The 20833-nt window shown below is 49.6% G+C and overlaps 1 protein-coding gene across 1 annotated transcript in view; it reads left to right on the top strand.

The window, feature by feature from the left end:
• Positions 1-281: 281 nt before the first annotated feature.
• Positions 282-20833, top strand: part of SNTG2 (syntrophin gamma 2) — a 117569-nt gene continuing 97017 nt past the window's right edge. The window contains 1 exon segment of the mRNA XM_086414088.1: positions 282-441. Coding sequence (XP_086270214.1) covers positions 382-441 — 60 coding nt within the window. The 5' untranslated portion in view covers positions 282-381.

The raw sequence follows: 20833 nt of genomic DNA, 5'->3' as shown, positions 1-20833 counted from the left end.
GGGCTGCGACCACCCGAAGGCGGGGAAGTCCTGGGAGGCGGGAGGGGACTCCCCGCGTCAGATCCTCTGGGGAGCAGGGGTGGGGAGGGGGCGCAGGCTGGGAGGAGCGCTAGACCCTGGGGCGGGTGTCCGCAGCCCCCAGACACCACCACCACCTCCCCCGGGGCGCGCGCCCCCCGCGCCTCGGCCGCCGCGCGCCCCTCCTCCCCGGGGCGGGCCCGGGGCGGTGCTCGTGGGAGGAGCTCGGCGCCCCCACCCACTGCCCGCCGAGCCCGAGCCAATCCTGAGCGCCGCCCGTGCCGACTGGGGCTCGGACGCGGCGCCCGGGTCCCTGGGAGGCTGGCGCGGGCCCCGGAGCGCGGGCCCGCCGAGCCGGCGGCGATGAGCGCCGAGGGACCCCCGCCCCCGGCTGCCCGCCGCGGGCGCCCGGGCCGCCTGCAGGTGAGTGCGCGCCCCTCCTTCCCCGCGGCCCGCCTTGGCTCCGCGGCCCCTTCCTTCCCCGAGCCCCCTCCTCGCGGCGCTCTTCCCCTCTGCGCCTCCTTCCTCGCGCCCGGGTCCCTGCCGGCGTCCCTTCTCTGCGCGCTGTCTCCCTCCTTCCCTGCGCCCCCTTCTCACCTGGCTTCCCCTCGCCTTCTGGCGCCTCCGTCCCTCCTGCGTCCCCGTCCCCAAGCCCCCGGCCGGGGACCCTCCGCCGTCCCACCCCAGCACCCCAGACGGAAACTCGTGGGGTCTGCCTGTTCCCGAGTTGAGGGCTGGAAGGCGCGGGGACTCGTGGCCCCAGTGAAGCAGGTTTTCCGGGACTGGGGGCTCTGGGTTCGTCCCTCCTGTTCCTGCGAGCGGCTCCTGGGCTTGGGGGTTCAGGGGCGCGGAGACCCCTGAACCCACGAGACGGGAGCCTCCCCGAGCTCAGCTCGGTCTTGGGGGGCCTGTGTCCGGTGCTGTCCCTACCCCGGCCGGGAGCCCGGCTACTTTGGGGTTAGCCCAGCCCTGGTGTTGGATCATGATACCAGTTCGGGGTGCGTGTGTGCGTGACTTCTCTTCTCAGTCCTGCCTCAAACGGTCCCCCAGCTCTTACTTTTCAATCTCTGCATTGTTGCGGGGAAGCAGCAGTGTGCCCCAAAGAAAAACGATAAGTTCTGGAAGAGCCTTGGAGTCGCACCCAGCCTCGCAGAGTGTCTGGGAGCCGTCTGAGGACAAGGGCCCAGGAGAAGCGGGACCGCCTCCAGTGGGGTCCTTCCCCACAGACGCCCCAAGCCCAGGAGAGGCAGGAGACACCCGCTGGACTCAGCTGCCTTCTTAGGGTAACTGAGCTGTGTTTCCAGCGACTGTGGTTTGAAGGCTTTTATAAATCCTCCTGTGTCGACATGTTTCTAAACTAGGGCAGTATTAAGGACTGTGTGGTTTTCTTTAAATATGTGTAGAAATAGTTGCCTCCCCCAGCAAGTTTTCAGTGAAGTTTCGGGTAAAGCTCCCTGTTGATTGTTTGAAGTACTCTGTCACAGAGGAGATTTGCAGCTGTTACAGATGGAAATTAAACTGGGAAGAGGTGCTGGAAGTGAACTGCGTCCTTAAGAAGGGGAGGCTGGGGGTTCTGTCCCCCATGGGGTGACAGACATGCCCTCGGTCAGGAGCTGAGGGGCTTTCCGAGGGTCCCGTCTACAGCCACTGTGATTACAGTTCAGGAACCAAGTGGATTTGTCCTGCTGCATAATTCACCTCCTAGAAGAGTTATTGGCAGCAACTTCAGCTTTTAAAAAATATGTCAATGGCGGATCCTCAAACAGTCTGTGGAGTGCTAAGTGCTGGCTCCTTAGGCACTAAATCTGGGGCTCAGACAAGGGTTGCACGCTGTTTGCCGAGCTGTGATGCTGTGATGACTGCTTCCTTCGTAGTCAGAGTCTCGAGGACGTGATGCCCCGCACCTCTTGCTGCCCGGGGTTCCATCAGCACCCGAGGACGCGGGCTGGAAGAGGAACTCGGAGCTGCAAGACCAGGGATGCTGTCTCTGGTGTGGCGTCACGGGTCCCCAGGCGTGCTGGGTGCTGAGTGCTCGGGCCCACAGCAGGCTCAGGGCTCATTTATTCATTAATCAAATGAGTCTGTTACGTGTTCTCCCTACACATGTCTTTTCCAACAGGAACGTTCAGAGCACACAGCCATGGATGGAGCCTGCCTTGGCACTAAATGTCTTTGCACTGTTGGCCTCTAATGGCCATTGGTTTTCCCTTGAATCCCTGGCGTCTGGACAGCCATGCGGATTTGCTGTATTTCCTATCAGTAACTATCCATGACATCACTGAATGTGCCTAGTTACTTACATTTCAGTTAAGAAGGAGAACTTAGTGCTTCTAATTAGACAGTGATGACATTTAGGAAAGTTGTTTTCAACCCATTATAATTCTAGCTGTAAACATCTTGTTTTTTTAAATCAGCAAAACAACATGTTCTTTCTGAGTGCTGCTTTGAATCATGAGAACTTGGCCTCGCTTGAGTGTCCCTTGCTCAGGATTGGAGCGTCTGTGTCTCTTGCATTAGACCTGCTCCCTGGCGCACACGTTCCCTGGGTCGAGCCCTGGTTTACCTGCCTCCCCGACCCCGCCGTGTGGATAAACCCCATGGGAGAGATCCACCAGTGTGCCCGCTTTCGCGTTCGGACACTGGCTGGTTTGTGCTGAACGCACATTTCGGTTTTTAATGCACGCTGCTGCTCCAGTGGAGGCTTCCGCTCGCGGACTGGGAGCGCCAGTCAGGTGTGGATCTCAGAGTGAGCGTGCTGACTGGAAGTGAGAGCCTGTCAGGTCATGAGAAGTGTGTGTCTGGTAACGTCGCCACTTCCTCGTCTAGTTAGGGAGCTGGGTCACCCAGGACACGCAGGGAGTGGGGAATCCCCCCGGGTAGCCCGGTAACCTGGGGGAGGCTGTCCTTGTGCTTCATGCTCATCACGTGTCTCTCGTCCCAGCTGACTCATCTTTGAGATAGGCGTGAAACTTCTGATGGTGTCTGTGACGTCATAAGCAAGACGGACATCTTTAAAAATGGGGAATTACCTGGTTTTTTCAGGAGGTATGTGAACATTTTAACAAGATACAAGTTTAAAAAAGTATGCTTATTTATTGAAACTATCTGATGTAAAAATATGCCATATTTCACCAGGCAAAGTATGAGGAACAGTGACCTTTTATATCTGCATGTCTGTATGGCTGCATAAGCATAAATATGGCTTTTAAAGTTTCAGCAGTAGCCCCCACGTCCCATAATGTCCCAGGAGATGTGCAGGAGGCAGGGCTGACGGCAGAGCTCCACAGATTGAATTCCAGGGAAGAGTGGCAGGTGGAGACACTGAGCTGCTTTATCCTCCAGACAGAGGGAGGGGAGTCAGTCAGTGGGCTCACAGTCGGTTCCCTGTCTGTGACTGGGCACCCTGGCTGCAGAATCAGGATGGCCGTGCGTGTCCTGGAGGCTCACCTGTCACCACGGGAAGCACGTGGCATCAGGCGCGTGGGGTCCTCTCTGCACCCAGGGCCCTGTATTGGCCGCACAGAGCAGACACTCCCCCTGAGCTCATGGACGTGGGCAGTGGGTGGCCCCAGCAGGATGGGAACTGGGGACCATGTGTCCCCTGCCACCTCCACCACCACCCGAAGAACCTGCGGTTTGGGTTCTGTCGTGGTCCGGGCACAGGTTGGAAAAGAATTTCCAGACGTAAGACAGAATGAGAGGGAAATAAAGTTAATTAGAGTGGGAGATGCTGTTAGAGCAGCGGGCCAGCTGGAGGGAGAGCCGACGTTGGACAGGGTCCTCAGTCCACTTTTATACCCAGGGTACAAGGCGTGGGACGGGGTCTTGCGGGTCACTTGCTGATTGGATGAGGCATGTGTACTGGGCGGGGGAAGGATAGGGCAAGTACCTTCTCCCTGTGGCGTAGGAGGGGAGACAGGTTATACTGTTCCTCTAATAGTTACAACATGGGGGCCAGAAGGACAATAAGGGTCTGGTTTTTTCGTCCCTGCATTCCAAGACCCTCCTTGGTTTTATCTGCGCTTTGGCCCATGGGTCACCACAGGTTCTAAGAGTCCTTTGAGATCTGATTCCAGCATCCTCAGAAACTCACCAGTTAATCTACATGCATTTTTTGAGATGAACCAAGGCAGGTTAAAGAAATACTTCTGGAGGAAAAATACAAGAGGATTTCATGGAAAAATGCATTTGCATTTAAACTGGCTTGTGCTTTTTCTTGTTTCCTGCTAGTTACTGTTGTCACTCAGATTGCGGGCTTGGTGAGGGCTGGGCTTGTTCTCACTAAACACTCGAGGTCACCTTCCCCCAGGCCAGGCCGAGGTGCCCTCTGTTCTGTGCTGAGCACCAGCCTCTGCACCCTGGAGCCCTGCTTCCCCACCCCTCGCCTTTCTCTTTGATGCTGTTGAAAAGTGTGGTGAAGACTATGATGTTGTGTTTTTCAGTTAAGATTATTGGTGAAACCGTTTCTGTTTTCTACGGAAGCTGTAGTTCTACATCCTGTGCTGCTGCTGCTGCTAATGCTGCTGCTAAGTCGCTTCAGTGTGTCCGACTCTGTGCGACCCCATAGATGGCAGCCCACCAGGCTCTGCCATCCCCAGGATTCTCCAGGCAAGAACACTGGAGTGGGTTGCCAAGCATTACTAATTAGCTGTGCTTTGATTAAGCAAAGAAGTGGGAAATTTTGAAACTGCTCCTCTTAGTTGCTTAGCAGACCCATTAGCAGTTATTGCTAGAAACAGTCAGAAAAGGCCAGTTAAGTGGTGGTTCCCAGGGGGCCTGCCGGGGATCCCGGCACCCTTGCTGACCTGCTTCTCCTGAGGGGGTCTCCGGAGCTGTCTCTCTGTACCTCACACCTGGCTCTGAGTCTGCGTGTTACTTACAGTCCTTACTGTGAGTGAATAAATCTGCTTGTCCTTGGACATCAACTCTATTTTTGATAGGCACCAAAACTCCTATATTATGGCGCTGAGTTATACCTGCAGTTACATAAATGGTAAGGTTCAGGGTCAAGTCTCATGCTGTTGTTAGCATTCATACCACTTTATTTCTCATGCTGACTTTAGCTGAAGGCAGACACCCTTCCCCTGTGCAGTGAGTGGTAATTGCGTTGACTAAAAGAGAAGTAACTGTAATTATTTATATTTTGATGGAAGTAGTTTAAATGACAAATGATTATAAGAATTAAATTCCATTTCTAGAATGAATGTGAATTCTCTTAATAGGAGTATAATTTGCTGTCTATTTTATGAATTATTATCTGTAAGAATATAACCACATGAATGAACCCAACTTCTACATTGGGACATTTTTGTTCATTGAACTAGTGTTTAGGGGAACAGTCTGTATTTAGAAAGTGTGACAAAGCTGTCAGTTATTCCTGTCAGAAATTAGCACATTTGGTATTGAAAATAAACAGTACGTTTGTCAACGTTCGCACCCATTTTGGTGACTGGACCTTCAGAATCAAAGTGCTGTGGGCCTCGGGTGTTCTCTGACCAGGAGCCCAGCTTCCCCCCCTGAGTAAGAGCTGGGAGGTGGGCTATGAACTCAGCAGAGCTGGTCCTCTGCTCTGGCTCTGCGAGTGGGGCATGCGGACCTTCTGCTGTGGGTCCTTTTCTTGTTTCCAGGGAGCCTCACCCTCTGGTTAAACTGCCCTCGAAGCCCACTAATAGCCATCGCGGGGCCCCTTGGAGCCCCGCCCGGCTGGTCAGTTAACACTCCTGGGACCCACCTCGTAACCTCCTCTTGAAGCTCGGTCTCTGTGTTTATGCGTCAGAAGTAGCACCAGCACCTCCCCGCCACCCCCACCCCCAGCGCTCACCTTCTCTGGACGCAGCCCCCCACCCCCAGCGCACACCTTCGCTGGACACAGCGCCCGCCAGTGCACACCTTGTCTGGACGCAGCGCCCGCCAGCGCACACCTTCTCTGGACGCAGCCGCCCCAGCGCACACCTTCTCTGGACACAGCGCCCCCCAGCACACACCTTCTCTGGACGCAGTCGCCCCAGCGCACACCTTCTCTGGACGCAGCCGCCCCAGCGCACACCTTCTCTGGACACAGCGCCCCCCAGCACACACCTTCTCTGGACGCAGCCGCCCCAGCGCACACCATCTCTGGACGCAGCCGCCCCAGCGCACACCTTCTCTGGACACAGCGCCCCCCAGCACACACCTTCTCTGGACGCAGTCGCCCCAGCGCACACCTTCTCTGGATGCAGCCCCCCCCCCAGAGCACACCTTCTCTGGACGCAGCCCCCCCAGAGCACACCTTCTCTGGACGCAGCGCCCCCAGCACACACCTTCTCTGGACGCAGCCGCCCCAGCGCACACCTTCTCTGGATGCAGCCCCCCCAGAGCACACCTTCTCTGGACACAGCCCCCCCAGCGCACACCTTCTCTGGACGCAGCGCCCCCAGCACACACCTTCTCTGGATGCAGCCCCCCCAGAGCACACCTTCTCTGGACACAGCCCCCCCAGCGCACACCTTCTCTGGACACAGCGCCCCCCAGCACACACCTCCTCTGGACGCAGCCCCCCCCAGAGCACACCTTCTCTGGACGCAGCCCCCCCAGCACACACCTTCTCTGGACACAGCGCCCCCCAGCACACACCTTCTCTGGACGCAGCCGCCCCAGCGCACACCTTCTCTGGACGCAGCCGCCCCAGCGCACACCTTGTCTGGACACAGCGCCCCCCAGCGCACACCTTCTCTGAACGCAGCCGCCCCAGCGCACACCTTCTCTGGACGCAGCCGCCCCGGCGCTCACCGTCTCTGGCTCTGGTGTCCCGGTGGCTGCCCTGGGCTTTAGTGCGTGCTTCCTCGGCCGACGCTGACGTCAGCCGGCTCGGCCGCGCCTCCCTTCTGAACCCCGCCCAGGTCGGTGTCCGTCCCGCCTGCGTTAGCCCTGCTAGCTCCTGCTGTCCTCGGCCCGCTTCTCCTCTGCTGTCGGAAGCCGCTTCTGTCCAGTATCTGTGCCTGTGTGCTTCACGAGCCTCGTCCCGCTCGCGGGTGTACGTGTGGACCAGTCGCCGTCAGTGATTGCCTTTGGAAAGGGCAGAATGGCGGCTTCGCCAGAGATGCTGCTTGTGAGTCAGTGGGAGAGTCCCCTTTCTTCCAGAAAGAGACTCAGGACTGGATGAGTCAGTGAGACCCTGGTACCCGATGGCCGATACACAGGCACTAGCTGAATCGAAGGATTCATCCCAGTTTAGGTACATAATGCTGTGACTGAGGAAGCCAGTTCTGTTTCTGGCTCTTGTTCTGAGAATTTGTAACTATGATTAGCTGTTTTGGGTTTGAATAAAACCTTGCCTTTATATTTTTATAATAGCTGTATCTTAATATCACTCGTATAAACTGGCATCACTATTAATGGTAAAATGTAGCATATTCTCTTCCCACCTCTGTCCTACTGAACATTATCCTTAATGGTTGCTCTTCAGATAATCACACTTTACCGAATGACTCCTTTAGCTGACCTTTCATGTTACAATTCTGTGCAGTTTTTGTTAGGTGGAGTTCCGCCTCACCGTCACCTGGGCCAGGCGGACCCCTGAGGCCGCGGGACACTGGGGACGCGTTGGCCTGGTGTGGGTAGTGCCCGTCCGGTGGACGCTGGGGACGCGCTGGCACGGTCCGGGTGGTGCCCATCTGCGGGGCGCTGGGGACGCTCTGGCCCGGCGCAGGTGGTGCCCGTCCGCGGGGCGCTGGGGACGCGCTGGCCCGATCAGGGTGGTGCCCGTCTGCGGGGTGCTGGGGACTCGCTGGCCCGGCTCAGGTGGTGCCCGTCCACGGGGCGCTGGAGACGCGCTGGCCCGGCGCAGGTGGTGCCTGTCTGAGGAACGCTGGGGACGCGCTGGCCCGGCTCAGGTGGTGCCCGTCCGCGGGGCGCTGGGGTCTCGCTGGCCCGGTCCGGGTGTGCCCATCGCGGGGTGCTGGAGATGCGCTGGCCCGGTGCGGATGGTGCCCGTCCGCGGTGCTCTGGCCCTGTCTGGGTGGTGCCTGTCTGTGGGGCTCTGGGGACGCGCTGGCCCGGTGTGGGTGTGCCGGTCCGGTGGGCTTGATGAGACAGCCAGGCTGCGTGGACACACTCCAGCTTCCGCGGTTATCGCGTGAGACGGGCGGGAGGTTTCAGGTAATTGCAGACTTGTGTGGGTGGGTGAGGGAGAGACGCAAGCACGTGCTTCGAGTGACGGGCGCGTGACCCCAGCTCTCCGCGCGGGTCTCAGCTGGCTCCCCGCCCGTCAGCTGCTGGCTGCAGCCCGTACAAAGAGGGTCTGGACCCTCTTTGGTGGCTCTGCGTTGCAGGTGGTGCCCGCCTCTCTGTGACTCACCTGTAAGGCCAGGAGGACAATGCGGAGAATCCTCCTGTCTCTGGAACAACGACTATGAATTAGTTTTTGAAGAGGAAAGTTTAAAGTATTTTTTCTCTCTTCCCTCAGAACTGCATTTCTAAGTTACCTTTTCTAGTATGTTGAAAACTTCAAACATAAACATTTTCTAGTTTCCGTTAAAAACTGTAAGATAAATCGTTTAATAAATTTTTAGAACAGAATTTTTTGGAGATTTTCCTTTATTATTATACATTGAATATCTATTAACATAAACAAAATATCTGTGGTGTTTAACTTCTAATTTCTGTCTCATTGCAGTGGTAACTGGTGAATACCTAATGCAAGATTTGATGTAACACATGGCGGATTTTTTGATTCTTCAAAGAAGTGATATTTTAGTGAAGCTGGGCTGACAGAAGTTTTGTGAATTTCCTGCATTTGCTTTACAGAAAAACTCTGAAGTCACTTGCCAAAGCTAGTGTTTCAGTTCAGTTCAGTCTCCCAGTCGTGTCTGACTCTGCGACCCCATGAACCAGGGCACGCCAGACTTCCCTGTCCATAACCAACCCCCAGAGTTCACCCAAACCCATGTCTGCTGAGGCAGTGATGCCATCCAGCCATCTCATCCTCTGTTGTCCCCTTCTCCTCCTGCCCTCAATCTTTCCCAGCATCAGGGTCTTTTCAAATGACTCATTTCTTCCCATCAAACTCCAAAGGATTCGAGTTTCAGCTTCAACATCAGTCCTTCCAGTGAACACCCAGGACTGATCTCCTTTAGGATGGACTGGTTGGATCTCCTTGCAGTCCAAGGAACTCTCAAGAGTCTTCTCCAACACCGTAGTTCAAAAGCATCAATTCTTCAGCGCTCACCTTTCTTTATAGTCCAACTCTCACATCCATACATGACTACTGGTAAAACCATAGCCTTGACTAGATGGACCTTTGTCGGCAAAGTAATGTCTTGGAAAACTAATGTCTCGGCAAACTAATGTCTCTGCTTTTTAATATGCTGTCTATATTGGTCATAACTTTCCTTCCAAGGGGTAAGCATCTTTTAATTTCATGGCTGCAATCACCATCTGCAGTGATTTTGGAGCCCAGAAAAATAAAGTCTGACACTGTTTCCACTGTTTCCCATCTATTTGCCATGAAGTGATGAGACCGGATCTTAGTTTTCTGAATGTTGAGCTTCAAGCCAAATTTTTCACTCTCCTCTTTCACTTTCATCAAGAGGCTCTTTGGTTCTTCTTCACTTTGTACCATAAAGGTGGTGTCATCTGTATATCTGAGGTTATTGATATTTCTCCCAGCAATCATGATTCCAGCTTGTGCTTCATCCAGCCCAGCGTTTCTCATGATGTATTCTGCATAGAAGTTAAATAAGCAGGGTGACAATATACAGCCTTGACGTACTCCTTTTCCTATTTGAAACCAGTCGGTTGTTCCATGTCCAGTTCTAACTGTTGCTTCCTGATCTGCATACAGGTTTCTCAAGAGGCAGATCAGGTGGTCTGGTATTCCCATCTCTTTTAGAATTTCCAAAGTTTATTGTGATCCACACAGTCAAAGGCTTTGGCATAGTCAATAAAGAAAAAATAGATGTTTTTCTGGAACTCTCTTGCTTTTTCCATGATCCAGCAGATGTTGGCAATTTGATCTCTGCTGCTTCTGTCTTTTGTAAAACCAGCTTGAACATCTGGAAGTTCAGCTTGGAGACTTTTAAGCATTACTTTACTAGCCTGTGAGATGAGTGCAATTGTGCGGTAGTTTGAACATTCTTTGGCATTGCTTTTCTTTGGGATTGGAATGAACACTGATTTTTCCAGTCCTGTGGTCACTGCTGATTTTTCCAAATTGGCTGGCATATTGAGTGCAGCACTTTCACAGCATCATCTTTCAGGATTTGGAATAGCTCAACTGGAATTCCACCACCTCCCCTAGCTTTGTTCGTAGTGATGCTTCCTAAGGCCCACTTGACTTCACATTCCAGGATGTCTGGTTCTAGGTGAGTGGTCACACCATCGTGATTATCTTGGTCGTGAAGATCTTTTCTGTACAGTTCTTCTGTGTATTCTTGCCACCTCTTCTTAATATCTTCGGCTTCTGTTAGGTCCCTACCATTTCTGTCTGTTTTTGAGCCCATCTTTGCATGAAATATTCTCTTGATATCTCTAATTTTCTTGAAGAGATCTCTAGTCTTTCCCATTCTGTTGTTTTCCTCCATTTCTTTGCGTTAATCACTGAGGAAGGCTTTCTTATCTCTCCTTGCTATTCTTTGGGACTCTGCATTCAAATGGGTATATCTTTCCTTTTCTCCTTTGCTTTTTGCTTCCCTTCTTTTCCCAGCTATTTGTAAGGCCTCCTCAGATAGCCATTTTGCTTTTTTGCATTTCTTTTTCTTGGGGATGATCTTGATCCATGTCTCCTGTACAGTGTCACAAACCTCATTCCATAGTTCATCAGGCACTCTATCTATCGGACCTAGTCCCTTAAATCTATTTCTCACTTCCACTCTTAGGTCATAAGGGATTTGATTTAGGTCATACCTGAGTGGTCTAGTGGTTTTCTCCACTTTCTTCAATTTCAGTTTGAATTTGGCAATAAGGAGTTCATGATCTGAGCCACAGTCAGCTCCAGGTCTTGTTTTTGCTGACTGTATAGAGCTTCTCCACCTTTGGCTGCAAAGAATATAATCAATCTGATTTTGATGTCGACCATCTGGTGTTTAGGATTTGAAATGCAGTGGAAACCAGGATTTAGTGCTAAAATCTCTTGTGATTGAAGTCAGTGGTATTTTGAAAAGAAATTGATTCACTTAAGACCCAGAAAGAAATAAAAAATAATTTGAACCTACAGAACTTTTAATTTTAAGATGCAATATAAATAATATTTGTGTATTTTTATATTTTGATGTCGCTGTTGTTTGTTAAGTCACTGAGTCGTGTCTAGTTCTTTGTGACTCCATGGACTGCAGCCCGCCAGGTTTCCCTGTCCTTCACTGTCTCCCAAAGTTTGCTCAAACTCATGTCCATTGAGTCAGTGATGCTGATGTTAATATAGTTATAATATAGTCAATTCTTAATGACACTCAGGATTTTGGAATAATGTTCACCTTGGTGGCTCAGACAGTAAAGTATCTGCCTGCAATGGAGGAGACCCAGGTTCTATCCCTGGGTTGGGCAGATCCCCTGGAGAAGGGAAGGGTTACCCACTCCAGTATTCTTGCCTGGAAAATCCCATGGACAGAGGAACCTGGTAGGCTACATAGTCCATGGGGCCACAAAGAGTTGGGAGTGACTGAGCAACTAACACTTTCACATTTCAAAACCCTTGTATTTGTCTAAGATTTAAGAAATTAGAATACAATTCTGAAATTGGTGATAATCAAAGATGAATAATGACATGCTCAACACATACGTATTAACTATTCATTCTCTTTATATAATATATATTTGTTCTAACTACCAAAATGAAATAGGAAAAAATAACTAATAGTATATATAGGAAGTGCAATGCTTAGATCCAACCAGTCCATCCTAAAGGAAATCAGTCCTGAATATTCATTGGAAGGACTGATGTTGAAGCTGAAACTCCAATACTTTGGCCACCTGATGTGAAGACCTGACTCACCGGAAAGACCCTGATGCTGGGAAAGATTGAAGGCAGGAGGAGAAGGGGACGACAGTATGAGATGGCTGGATGGCATCACTGACTCAATGGAATGAGTTTGAGCGAGCTTCGGGAGTTGGTGACGGACAGGGAAGCCTGGCATGCTGCAGTCCATGGAGTCGCAAAGAATTGGACAACTGAGCGACTGAACTGAACTGAACTGATGCTTAGATAAGATTTAGTCATGTTAAAACTTAATTTCTAAATCAGATAATGTAGTTTATTAATTTGATATGAGCATATATAACATGATATGCTGAATTCAATTCAGTTCAGTTCAGTCGCTGAGTCATATCCGACTCTTTCTACCCCGTGGACTGCAGCATGCCAGGCCTCCCTGTCCATCACCAATTCCCACAGTTTACTCAAACTCATGTCCATTGAGTCAGTGATGCCATCCAACCATCTCATCCTCTGGCGTCCCCTTCTCCTCCTGCCCTCAATCTTTCCCAGCATCAGGGTCTTTTCACATGAGTCAGCTCTTTGCATCAGGTGGCCAAAGTATTGGAGTTTCAGCTTCAACATCAGTCCTTCCAGTGAACACCCAGGACTGATCTCCTTTAGGATGGACTGGTTGGATCTCCTCATACTCCAAGGGACTCTCAAGAGTCTTCTCCAACACCACAGATCAAAAGCATCAATTCTTCAGCGCTCAGCTTTCTTTATAGTCCAACTCTCACATCCATACATGACCACTGGAAAAACCATAGCCTTGACTAGACAGACCTTTGTCGGCAAAGTAATGTCTCTGCTTTTTAATATGCTGTCTAGGTTGGTCATAATTTTCCTTCTAAGGAGCAAGTGTATTTTAATTTCATGGCTGCAATCACCATCTGCAGTGATTTTGGAGGCCAAGAAAATAAAGTCTGTCACTGTTTGGATTGTTTCCCCATCTATTTGCCATGAAGTGATACAACCAGATGCCATAATCTTAATTTTCTGAATGTTGAGTTTTAAGCCAACTTTTCCACTCTCTTTCAGTTTCATCAAGAGGCTCTTTAGTTCTTCTTCACTTTCTTCAATAAGGGTGGTGTCATCTGCATATCTGAGGTTAATGATATTTCTCCCGGCAATCTTGATTGCAACTTGTTTTTCATCCAGCCCAGCGTTTCTCATGATGTACTCTGCATATGTTTAATAAGCAGGGTGACAATATACAGCCTTGTCGTACTTGTTTCCCTATTTGAAACCAGTCTGTTGTTCCATGTCCAGTTCTAAGTGTTGCTTCTTGACCTGCATGCAGATTTCTCAGGTGGCAGGTCAGGTGGTCTGGTATTCCCATCTCTTTTAGAATTTTCCACAGTTTGTTGTGATCCACACAGTCAAAGGCTTTGGCATAGTCAATAAAGCAAGTAGATGTTCTCTGAACTCTTGCTTTTTCAATGATCCAGCAGATGTTGGCAATTTGATCTCTGGTTCCTCTGTCTTTTCTAAAACCAGCTTGAACATCTGGAAGTTCATGGTTCACATACTGTTGGAGCCTGGCTTGGAGAATTTTGATCATTACTTTGCTAGCATGTGAGATGAGTGCAATTGTGTGGTAGTTTGAGCATTCTTTGGCATTGCCTTTCTTTGGGATTGGAATGAAAACTGACCTTTTCCAGTCCTGTGGCCACTGCTGAGTTTTCCAAATTTGCTGGCATGTTTAGTGCAGCACTTTCACAGCATCATCTTTCAGGATTTGAAATAGCTCAGCTGGAATTTCATCATCTCCACTAGCTTTGTTCATAGTGATGCTTCCTAAGGCCCAGTTGACTTCACATTCCAAGATGTCTGGCTCTAGGTTAGTGGACACATCATCGTGATTATCTGGGTCATGAAGTTCTTTTTTATACAGTTTTTCTGTATATTCTTGCCACCTCTTCTTAATATCTTCTGCTTGTCCTTTATTGTGCCCATCTTTGCATGAAAAGTTCCCTTCATATCTAATTTTCTTAAAGAAATCTCTAGCCTTTCCCATTCTATTGTTTTCCTCTATTTCTTTGCATTGATCACTGAGGAAGTCTTTCTTATCTCTCCTTGCTCCTCTTTGGGGCTCTGCATTCAAATGGGTATATCTTTCTTTTTCTCCTTTGTCTTTCACTTCTCTTCTTTTCATAGCTGTTTGTAAGGCCTCCTAAGACAACCATTTTGCCTTTTTGCATTTATTTTTCTTGAGGATGATCGTGATCACTGCCTTCTCAACAATATCACGAACCTCTGTCCATAGTTCTTCAGGGACTCTGTCTATCAGATCTAATCCCTTGAATCTATTTCTCACTTCCACTGTATAATTGTAAGGGATTTGATTTAGGTCATGCCTGATGATCTAGTGGTTTTCCCTACTTTCTTCAATTTAAGTCTGAATTTGGCAATAAGGAGTTCATGATCTGAGCCACAGTCAGCTCCCTGTCTTGTTTTTGCTGACTGTGTAGAGCTTCTCCATCTTTGGCTGCAAAGAATATAATTGATCTGATTTTGGTATTGACCATCTGGTGATGTCCATGTGTAGAGTCTTCTCTTTTGTTGTTGGAAGATGGTGTTTGCCATGACCAGTGTGTCTCTTGGCAAAACTCTGTTAGCCTTTGCCCTGCTTAATTCTGTACTCTAAGGCCAAATTTGCCTGTTACCCCAGGTATCTCTTGACTTCCTACTTTTGCATTCCATTCCCCTATAATGAAGAGGACATCTTTTTTGGGTGTTAGTTCTAGAAGGTCTTGTAGGTCTTCATAGAACCATTTAACTTCAGCTTCTTCAGCATTACTGGTTGGGGCATAGACTTGGATTACCATGATATTGAATGGTTTGCCTTGGAAACAAACAGAGATCATTCTGTTGTTTTTGAGATTGCATCCAGGTACTGCATTTCAGATTCTTTGTTGACTATGTTAAATTAAGTAACAGAAAACTTAATACAATGAAGAGGAAAAAGCTGGCAGTTAAAAAGAGGAGGTAAAATTGAAAAGCTTTCCCATCAGGACAAGACACAAAACCCTGGCTAAGATTGATGAGTCTTATGCATTCTCTTTCTGATATAGGTGGAGCCAGCCCAGATCTTTGTGCATTAATGCTACTTCCTTCCTTTGCTTTCTCAAATTCCATTGTGACCCGTAGGTTCCTTTCATTTTTGGGTGGAGCTGAAGTACTTTGGATTTGTAGTCTCCGTGTCACAGGTGGGCAGGAGGTGGGGGTTGGTTTGGACCCTGCACTGCAGGTTATGGAGTAGAGCGGAGACTGGAGTCCTGGGGAGAAAGAGATGGTGGTTCAGCCAGTGGAGTCCCTGTGGGGTCAGGGCGGTGTCACCACCTTTGCTGTGAAAGCCCCTTGCTGCCCTGGGGCTGGAGCCGGAAGGGGAGGACTAGGTGGCAGGGGTGCGGCTGACCTCAGAAGCAGGTCACAGGCTGCATCCAGCCCCTCCCCAGTCCTCCCTGTGAGTCCTGGCTCTTTCTATCACCTTCAGTTTAAATCTATTTATTTCACGTTTCGGAATTTGTGTGAATAGTAACATAATGTTCCTGCCTCAGTGTGGAAAATGTTTAAAACGTTGAACAGCATAAGAAAAGTGTGTGACCTGGACGCATGTGTGCGGCTAGCATTTTATACACTTCTGGCTTTTTTTGCTATGTATCCTATTAGCTAAAACCATCCATTAGGTGCAATTTTTGTCCTGTGTTTTAAATTGTCTCTTTATAAAATGATGATTTGCACACTTTTTAGATACATTCATCAATATTGCCAAATCTCTGCTCAATAGTCTATTATATCAACAGAGAGGCTTGGCAGCTGTTCCCGTGAGAAAGGATTTAGTGGTGAAGTCTGCTTATGTATGGAATCCAGTACAGCCCCTCCAGGTTGCTCTTGCCAGCTTGCTCATCTGTGGCTAAGTTGACTGTGTCCCTTAGGAATCCTTGGTAGCTGTTAAGTTGACTCACGGTTCGTAATCCCATGGGGAGAAAATGCCAGATTTCTAAATCCCACAAGCCTTTCCAGTTCTCAAGCTGGTTGTTTTCATTCGTCAGAAATGCATCAGTAAGTCATGTTTTGGGGATGGATTTGTGTGATTCATTTTCTAAATCTAGCATCTCTCCCCTGACTATGCAGGGAAGAAGGCAGTGGGCTGGCGCTCTCCAAGGTGCTGAGGGAAAAAGAAACACTATCAGTTCAACATGTTATACCCAGCACAGCTGCTCATCAGAGCTGAGGATGCTGGAAAAGGAGGTCCAGGTGGACGAGAGAAGAGTGTGTTCCTGTAACAAGACCTGGGAGCCCCCAGAGATGGGACCCAGCGGGCACAGACTCACTAGTGCCCTCTGTTGACAGGGTGTGCTCTCTTGTCTGTTAACTTCCAAAGTCAGGCTTTATTACTGGTTTTTCTAGAAGCTCTTTCCACATCTTCACTTTTCTTGTGCTGTCCCTTTGTCATGGTAGGTGTTCTTCCTGGGATCCCTGTTCTCCCTAAAGAACATCCTTAGAGATGGCAAAGGCCTCTTGAGGACTGAAATCTCTCCTTTTTACCACACCTTCCTTCTGCAGGACTTACAGAATTCTGGTTTATTTTTGCTGGTATTTTGGAAGTGTATTTCCTCTGATGCCCATTGTTGCTCCTCAGAACTCTGCCATCAGTGGCCTTGTCCCTGGTCAGGTGACTGTTTGCATCTGTGCGTGAAAGACCTTTTTTCCTTTGTGTTATTCAGTATCATGATGGCATTGGTTCTAAGCAGTCCTCCAGCATTTTCTCTGAGAATTCTGCCCCTCTGCACAGCACCTCTTCTCTTTGTGGGGAATTTCACCTGGACGTGAGGGAATGTGAAGTATTACTTATTTTCTTGTATTTTTGATTATTTCTCTTTGCGTTTCTTAGAAATCTGATGGTCAGCATTCTTTGCAAACTATATTTCTTTAAACTTTATCTCTGAGTGTTATAAGATTGGGAAAGGCATTTATAATGCAGAAGCCATAAGAAAAAGGCAGATAGACTATAAAAAATGTTTTTTAATCTCATAAAAAAATAGACAAATTAGAAATAAAGTCAAAACAAGATAGAAAATTATTTCTAATATAAATGATAGTTGAAGAGCTATATTTTTAATTAAAAAAAAAGACTTCCAAGATTGCAAAAGGAACCCAAGATAAAAAACTATACAAAGGATATAAACTAGGCTTTAAATAAAGAGATTATAACTAGTCATAACTATATGAAAAAAGATACATCCTGTCCCAACCAAAGCGTGGGAGGACTGTAGATTCTGGGATTTTTTTTTATGTTGGTGATGGTGTCATCAGCAGATAAGGGAGCTGTTGTTTCTTCCTTTGCAGTCTGCACTCCAGTGTTCATCTATTCTGCCCCAGTATGGTGCTGTGCTCCAGATGCAGAGTGTCAGTCCGATGAGGGCTGCACCTCTTTCGCCTGCAAGAGAGCACATGGGACCCCCTCGGGAGGTCAGAGCCTAGGGCATCTTCCAGACCCACCTGTGTCTCCTGGGGCTCAGCTGTGTGTCCTCAGTCCCACTGTGACACTCCTTAGCCATGAGCAAGGCCACATCCATGCTTCTGGTGAGCATGCCAATGAGATTCTTGTGGACACAGCACACGTGCAGTCAGGCAAAATATTTTCTCATTTGCTCTTTGATCCTTGCAGTGACTCATGGTTTACAAGGAAGTACATAGTTCACTTTCCAAATATTTCGGGGTTTCTAGATACTCATGTTTAATTCTGTTGTGAGTGGGGACATAGTTTGTCTGCCTGGCACGCGATGCTGAGTTAGACTGTTGAGGGCTGTGTGTTCATAGGCGCCTGGCTGTGGCTGCTCAGAACCAAGCCCGAGGACTCGGCGAGGGCTCCTCTTCTCCACAGAAGTGCCATTCATGGTCTCACGGAAACTCAGTGATGGGCTGGTCGGACGGAGGGGACAGGCTGGGTCGCAATGTGGCTGATCCCTGTGGGCACAGCGCTGTGCAGTGGTGACGTCAGGCTGCCAGGGGTCAGTCCCCAGTAGGCATCGTGTCTGCCCTCCTGCTGGCACAGAGGCAGCATCCTTCCTGGACCTGGATGGGGCCAGAGGCAGAGCCAGCAGTCTCAGTGGGTCTGGGGGGTCTGGGGACAGCTGGGAGCTGCCTCTCCCACCTTCTCACTGACCCCTTGACCCCGCGTCTCCAGAGTGGTGGACTGAACTGGCTTCTTCACCTCCTGAGTTCCCTCTGGGGAGCTGGGTGGCATCTGAAACTTTCCTGGGGCTTTGAGCTGAGGAATATTTCCCTCAAAACATGGTTTTAGGCAAAGGGCTCCTTCCCTGTGATCTTTTTCTGTTCTCCTTTTAAAAGGTATTTCCCTTTCTTGAGACTGCAAGAATAGGAACAATCAGTGCCACTTATTATGCAAATACGTGGGCTTCTTTCAACAGCTGCTAGAGCGATTTTCCACTTAAAGATGTTTTAACTCTTAATGTTGTATTTCCAACTTTCCAGCCCATTGAATGCCCACAGAGTATCCGTGAGCTCATTACAGCCTGTCTCAAACTCAGAGAGATCAGATTAGCCTTCGTTTTGTCTGCAGTTAATTCTTTATCACACACGCTGCAGTCTAATCAGGTGTCATGTGTAAGGGTCGAGTTTTCAACCACAGCTCAGGGTTAGGGCCTCTCTTTGCAGGTAAAACAGATGAGAAAGGGTGATTTTCATAGTAAACAGCAAAATGAGAGAAAGTGCCCGTTCCCCAACCCCCCACAGCCCCTGCGCTCTGCAGACCCCCCTGTGCTGCGCAGGGTGACGGGCAGGGTCAGGAGGGCAGAGCCCGGCGCAGGATCCGGGGCGGCGCGGGGCATGTGAACGCAGAGGAAGCCCAGGGCGGAGGTCCTCGTCGGCGCTGGGTCGGGGGGCGGGGCGTCGGCTCTGGCTCTGGGGGCGGGGCCCCCGGGGCCCGGGGTGACACAGGACCGCTTTCCTGTCCTGAGCCCAGGTCTGAAGTGTGCAGGTCCGGCACTGGTTTTTCAATAGGAGAGAGGGAGTTTCAGCATCACAGTTTAACTGGGATGGATGTAGACTTTTTTGTCTCTTTTACAGGATTTTTTCTTCCGTAGCAATAGAAGAGAGATGTGCTGAGCTACACAGTTTGCTGGGAAAGATGCTCTGGGCACAAGTCCATTATACATTGCTTTTGTTCCCAGGAAACCTTTGTTCATTTTTCCCCGAGAGCAATCACCTCAATTTGTGAAGATACAAAATCCAATCATCGAGTGTTGCTGAAGAACCAAATGTGTGTAAATCACTTCTTTCTTGAACACAATCTGGTTTCCAAGGAAGAAAAACTGCCTCCTGAGGAAAACCCCACCTCCTGTAGAGTAATTGCCTTTTCCTCAGTGAATAGCAGATTCTGAAAAAGAAAATCTACCCAAACACTTGTGCCTAGTTCCATTAGATGAAAGCCTGGTTGCTTTTCTTTTTCTTTTGGGCAAATCAGAAACTGGCGGGAAAGGATTTCATGCTACAGCAGCTTGTGTGATTAAGACATTTCCCTCTTCCAAAGCAGCAGGGTTTGTGTCCGCTGATGGATGTCTGTTTCTCTCAGTTGGCGTTTTCTTTTCTAGGAGGTGGGAGAAACCAGATTCTCCACTTGGATTTTGAGGCCTCTGCTGGTGACAGCCATTACCTTCTCTGGCTTGCATGGTGCTGGTCCAGGCAGAGATGTCCCCACAAGGATGAAATCTGGCACCCAGGGACATCTGTACTTAACTTCAGAGCGTGTCTACAGAGAGTCGGAGAAGGCCATGGCACCCCACTCCAGTACTCTTGCCTGGAAAATCCCATGGATGGAGGAGCCTGGTGGGCTGCAGTCCATGGGGTTGCGAAGAGTTGGACACGACTGAGCGACTTCACTTTCACTTTTCACTTTTGTGCATTGGAGAAGGCACTGGCAACCCACTCCAGTGTTCTTGCCTGGAGAATCCCAGGGACAGCGGAGCCTGGTGGGCTGCCGTCTATGGGGTCGCACAGAGTCGGACACGACTGAAGCGACTTAGCAGCAGCAGCACAAAGTAACTTTCTTTGAAGAGAGAAACTGACTCTTGGTACACTGGTCCCTCAGGAGTCCAGCCAGAGTCTGGCTGTCTGAGGTGACTTCCCAGGAAGGCTTGTCCCCACAAGCCCACGATGACCCCTCCTCTGCAGGACCAGGGACCTTCCCCCAGGGAGCCCTTCCTGGAATCGCAGGGACTGTTGCTGCTTTGGGATGGACCCTCATAACTACTTAGCTTATTCTCACAAGAGTTACTAGCGTTAAGGCAGGCAGGTGTTACCACAGCTTCATGGATGGGAGAGAGAATAAAGGAAATGATCGTGCTCAAAGACCCAAGCTGTTTGCTTGTTTATTTTGAGAAGCAAAGTGAGGAGAGAGGAGAGAAGGGGAGAGGCCTCTTATCTTTGCTCCCATTTTTTCCAGTGTGTGTGATTGGATTATATGCTGAAATTATGGATATAAAATGCATGTGTGTGTATTTTCCTGCAAATAGCTGTAAAATCATATAACCCTCTTTGAGAGAGATCAGACTGAGAGAATTTCATATTTGCCAAATGTCCACGTCCCTCTTACACTGCAAGGCTGGAGGGCCAGGGCAAAGAGCGAGGGCACTTGGTAGGGTGGGATGGTGTCTGCTTGCTGCTCCTCAGTTCTGAGCACAGCCAGGGGATCTCCTGGGATCTGCTCTCAGGGGACCTCCTGGGATCTTGTGTTAGGGACCTCCTGAGATGATCTATCAGGGGATCTCCTGGGAGTCTCCTGATCTCTGGGACCTCCCAGCCACTCTTCTCTCAGGCTGTAACAGGGTTGTTTTGGAGAGA

The sequence above is a fragment of the Bos grunniens genome, chromosome 8 (assembly GCF_055505025.1).
Source record: "Bos grunniens cultivar Pamir isolate PY7600 chromosome 8, Bosgru_T2T1.0, whole genome shotgun sequence".
In the NCBI taxonomy this organism is placed as follows: Eukaryota; Metazoa; Chordata; class Mammalia; order Artiodactyla; family Bovidae; genus Bos; species Bos grunniens.
Note: the sequence above shows the minus strand (reverse complement) of the source record. Positions and strands in the feature narration are given on the sequence as shown.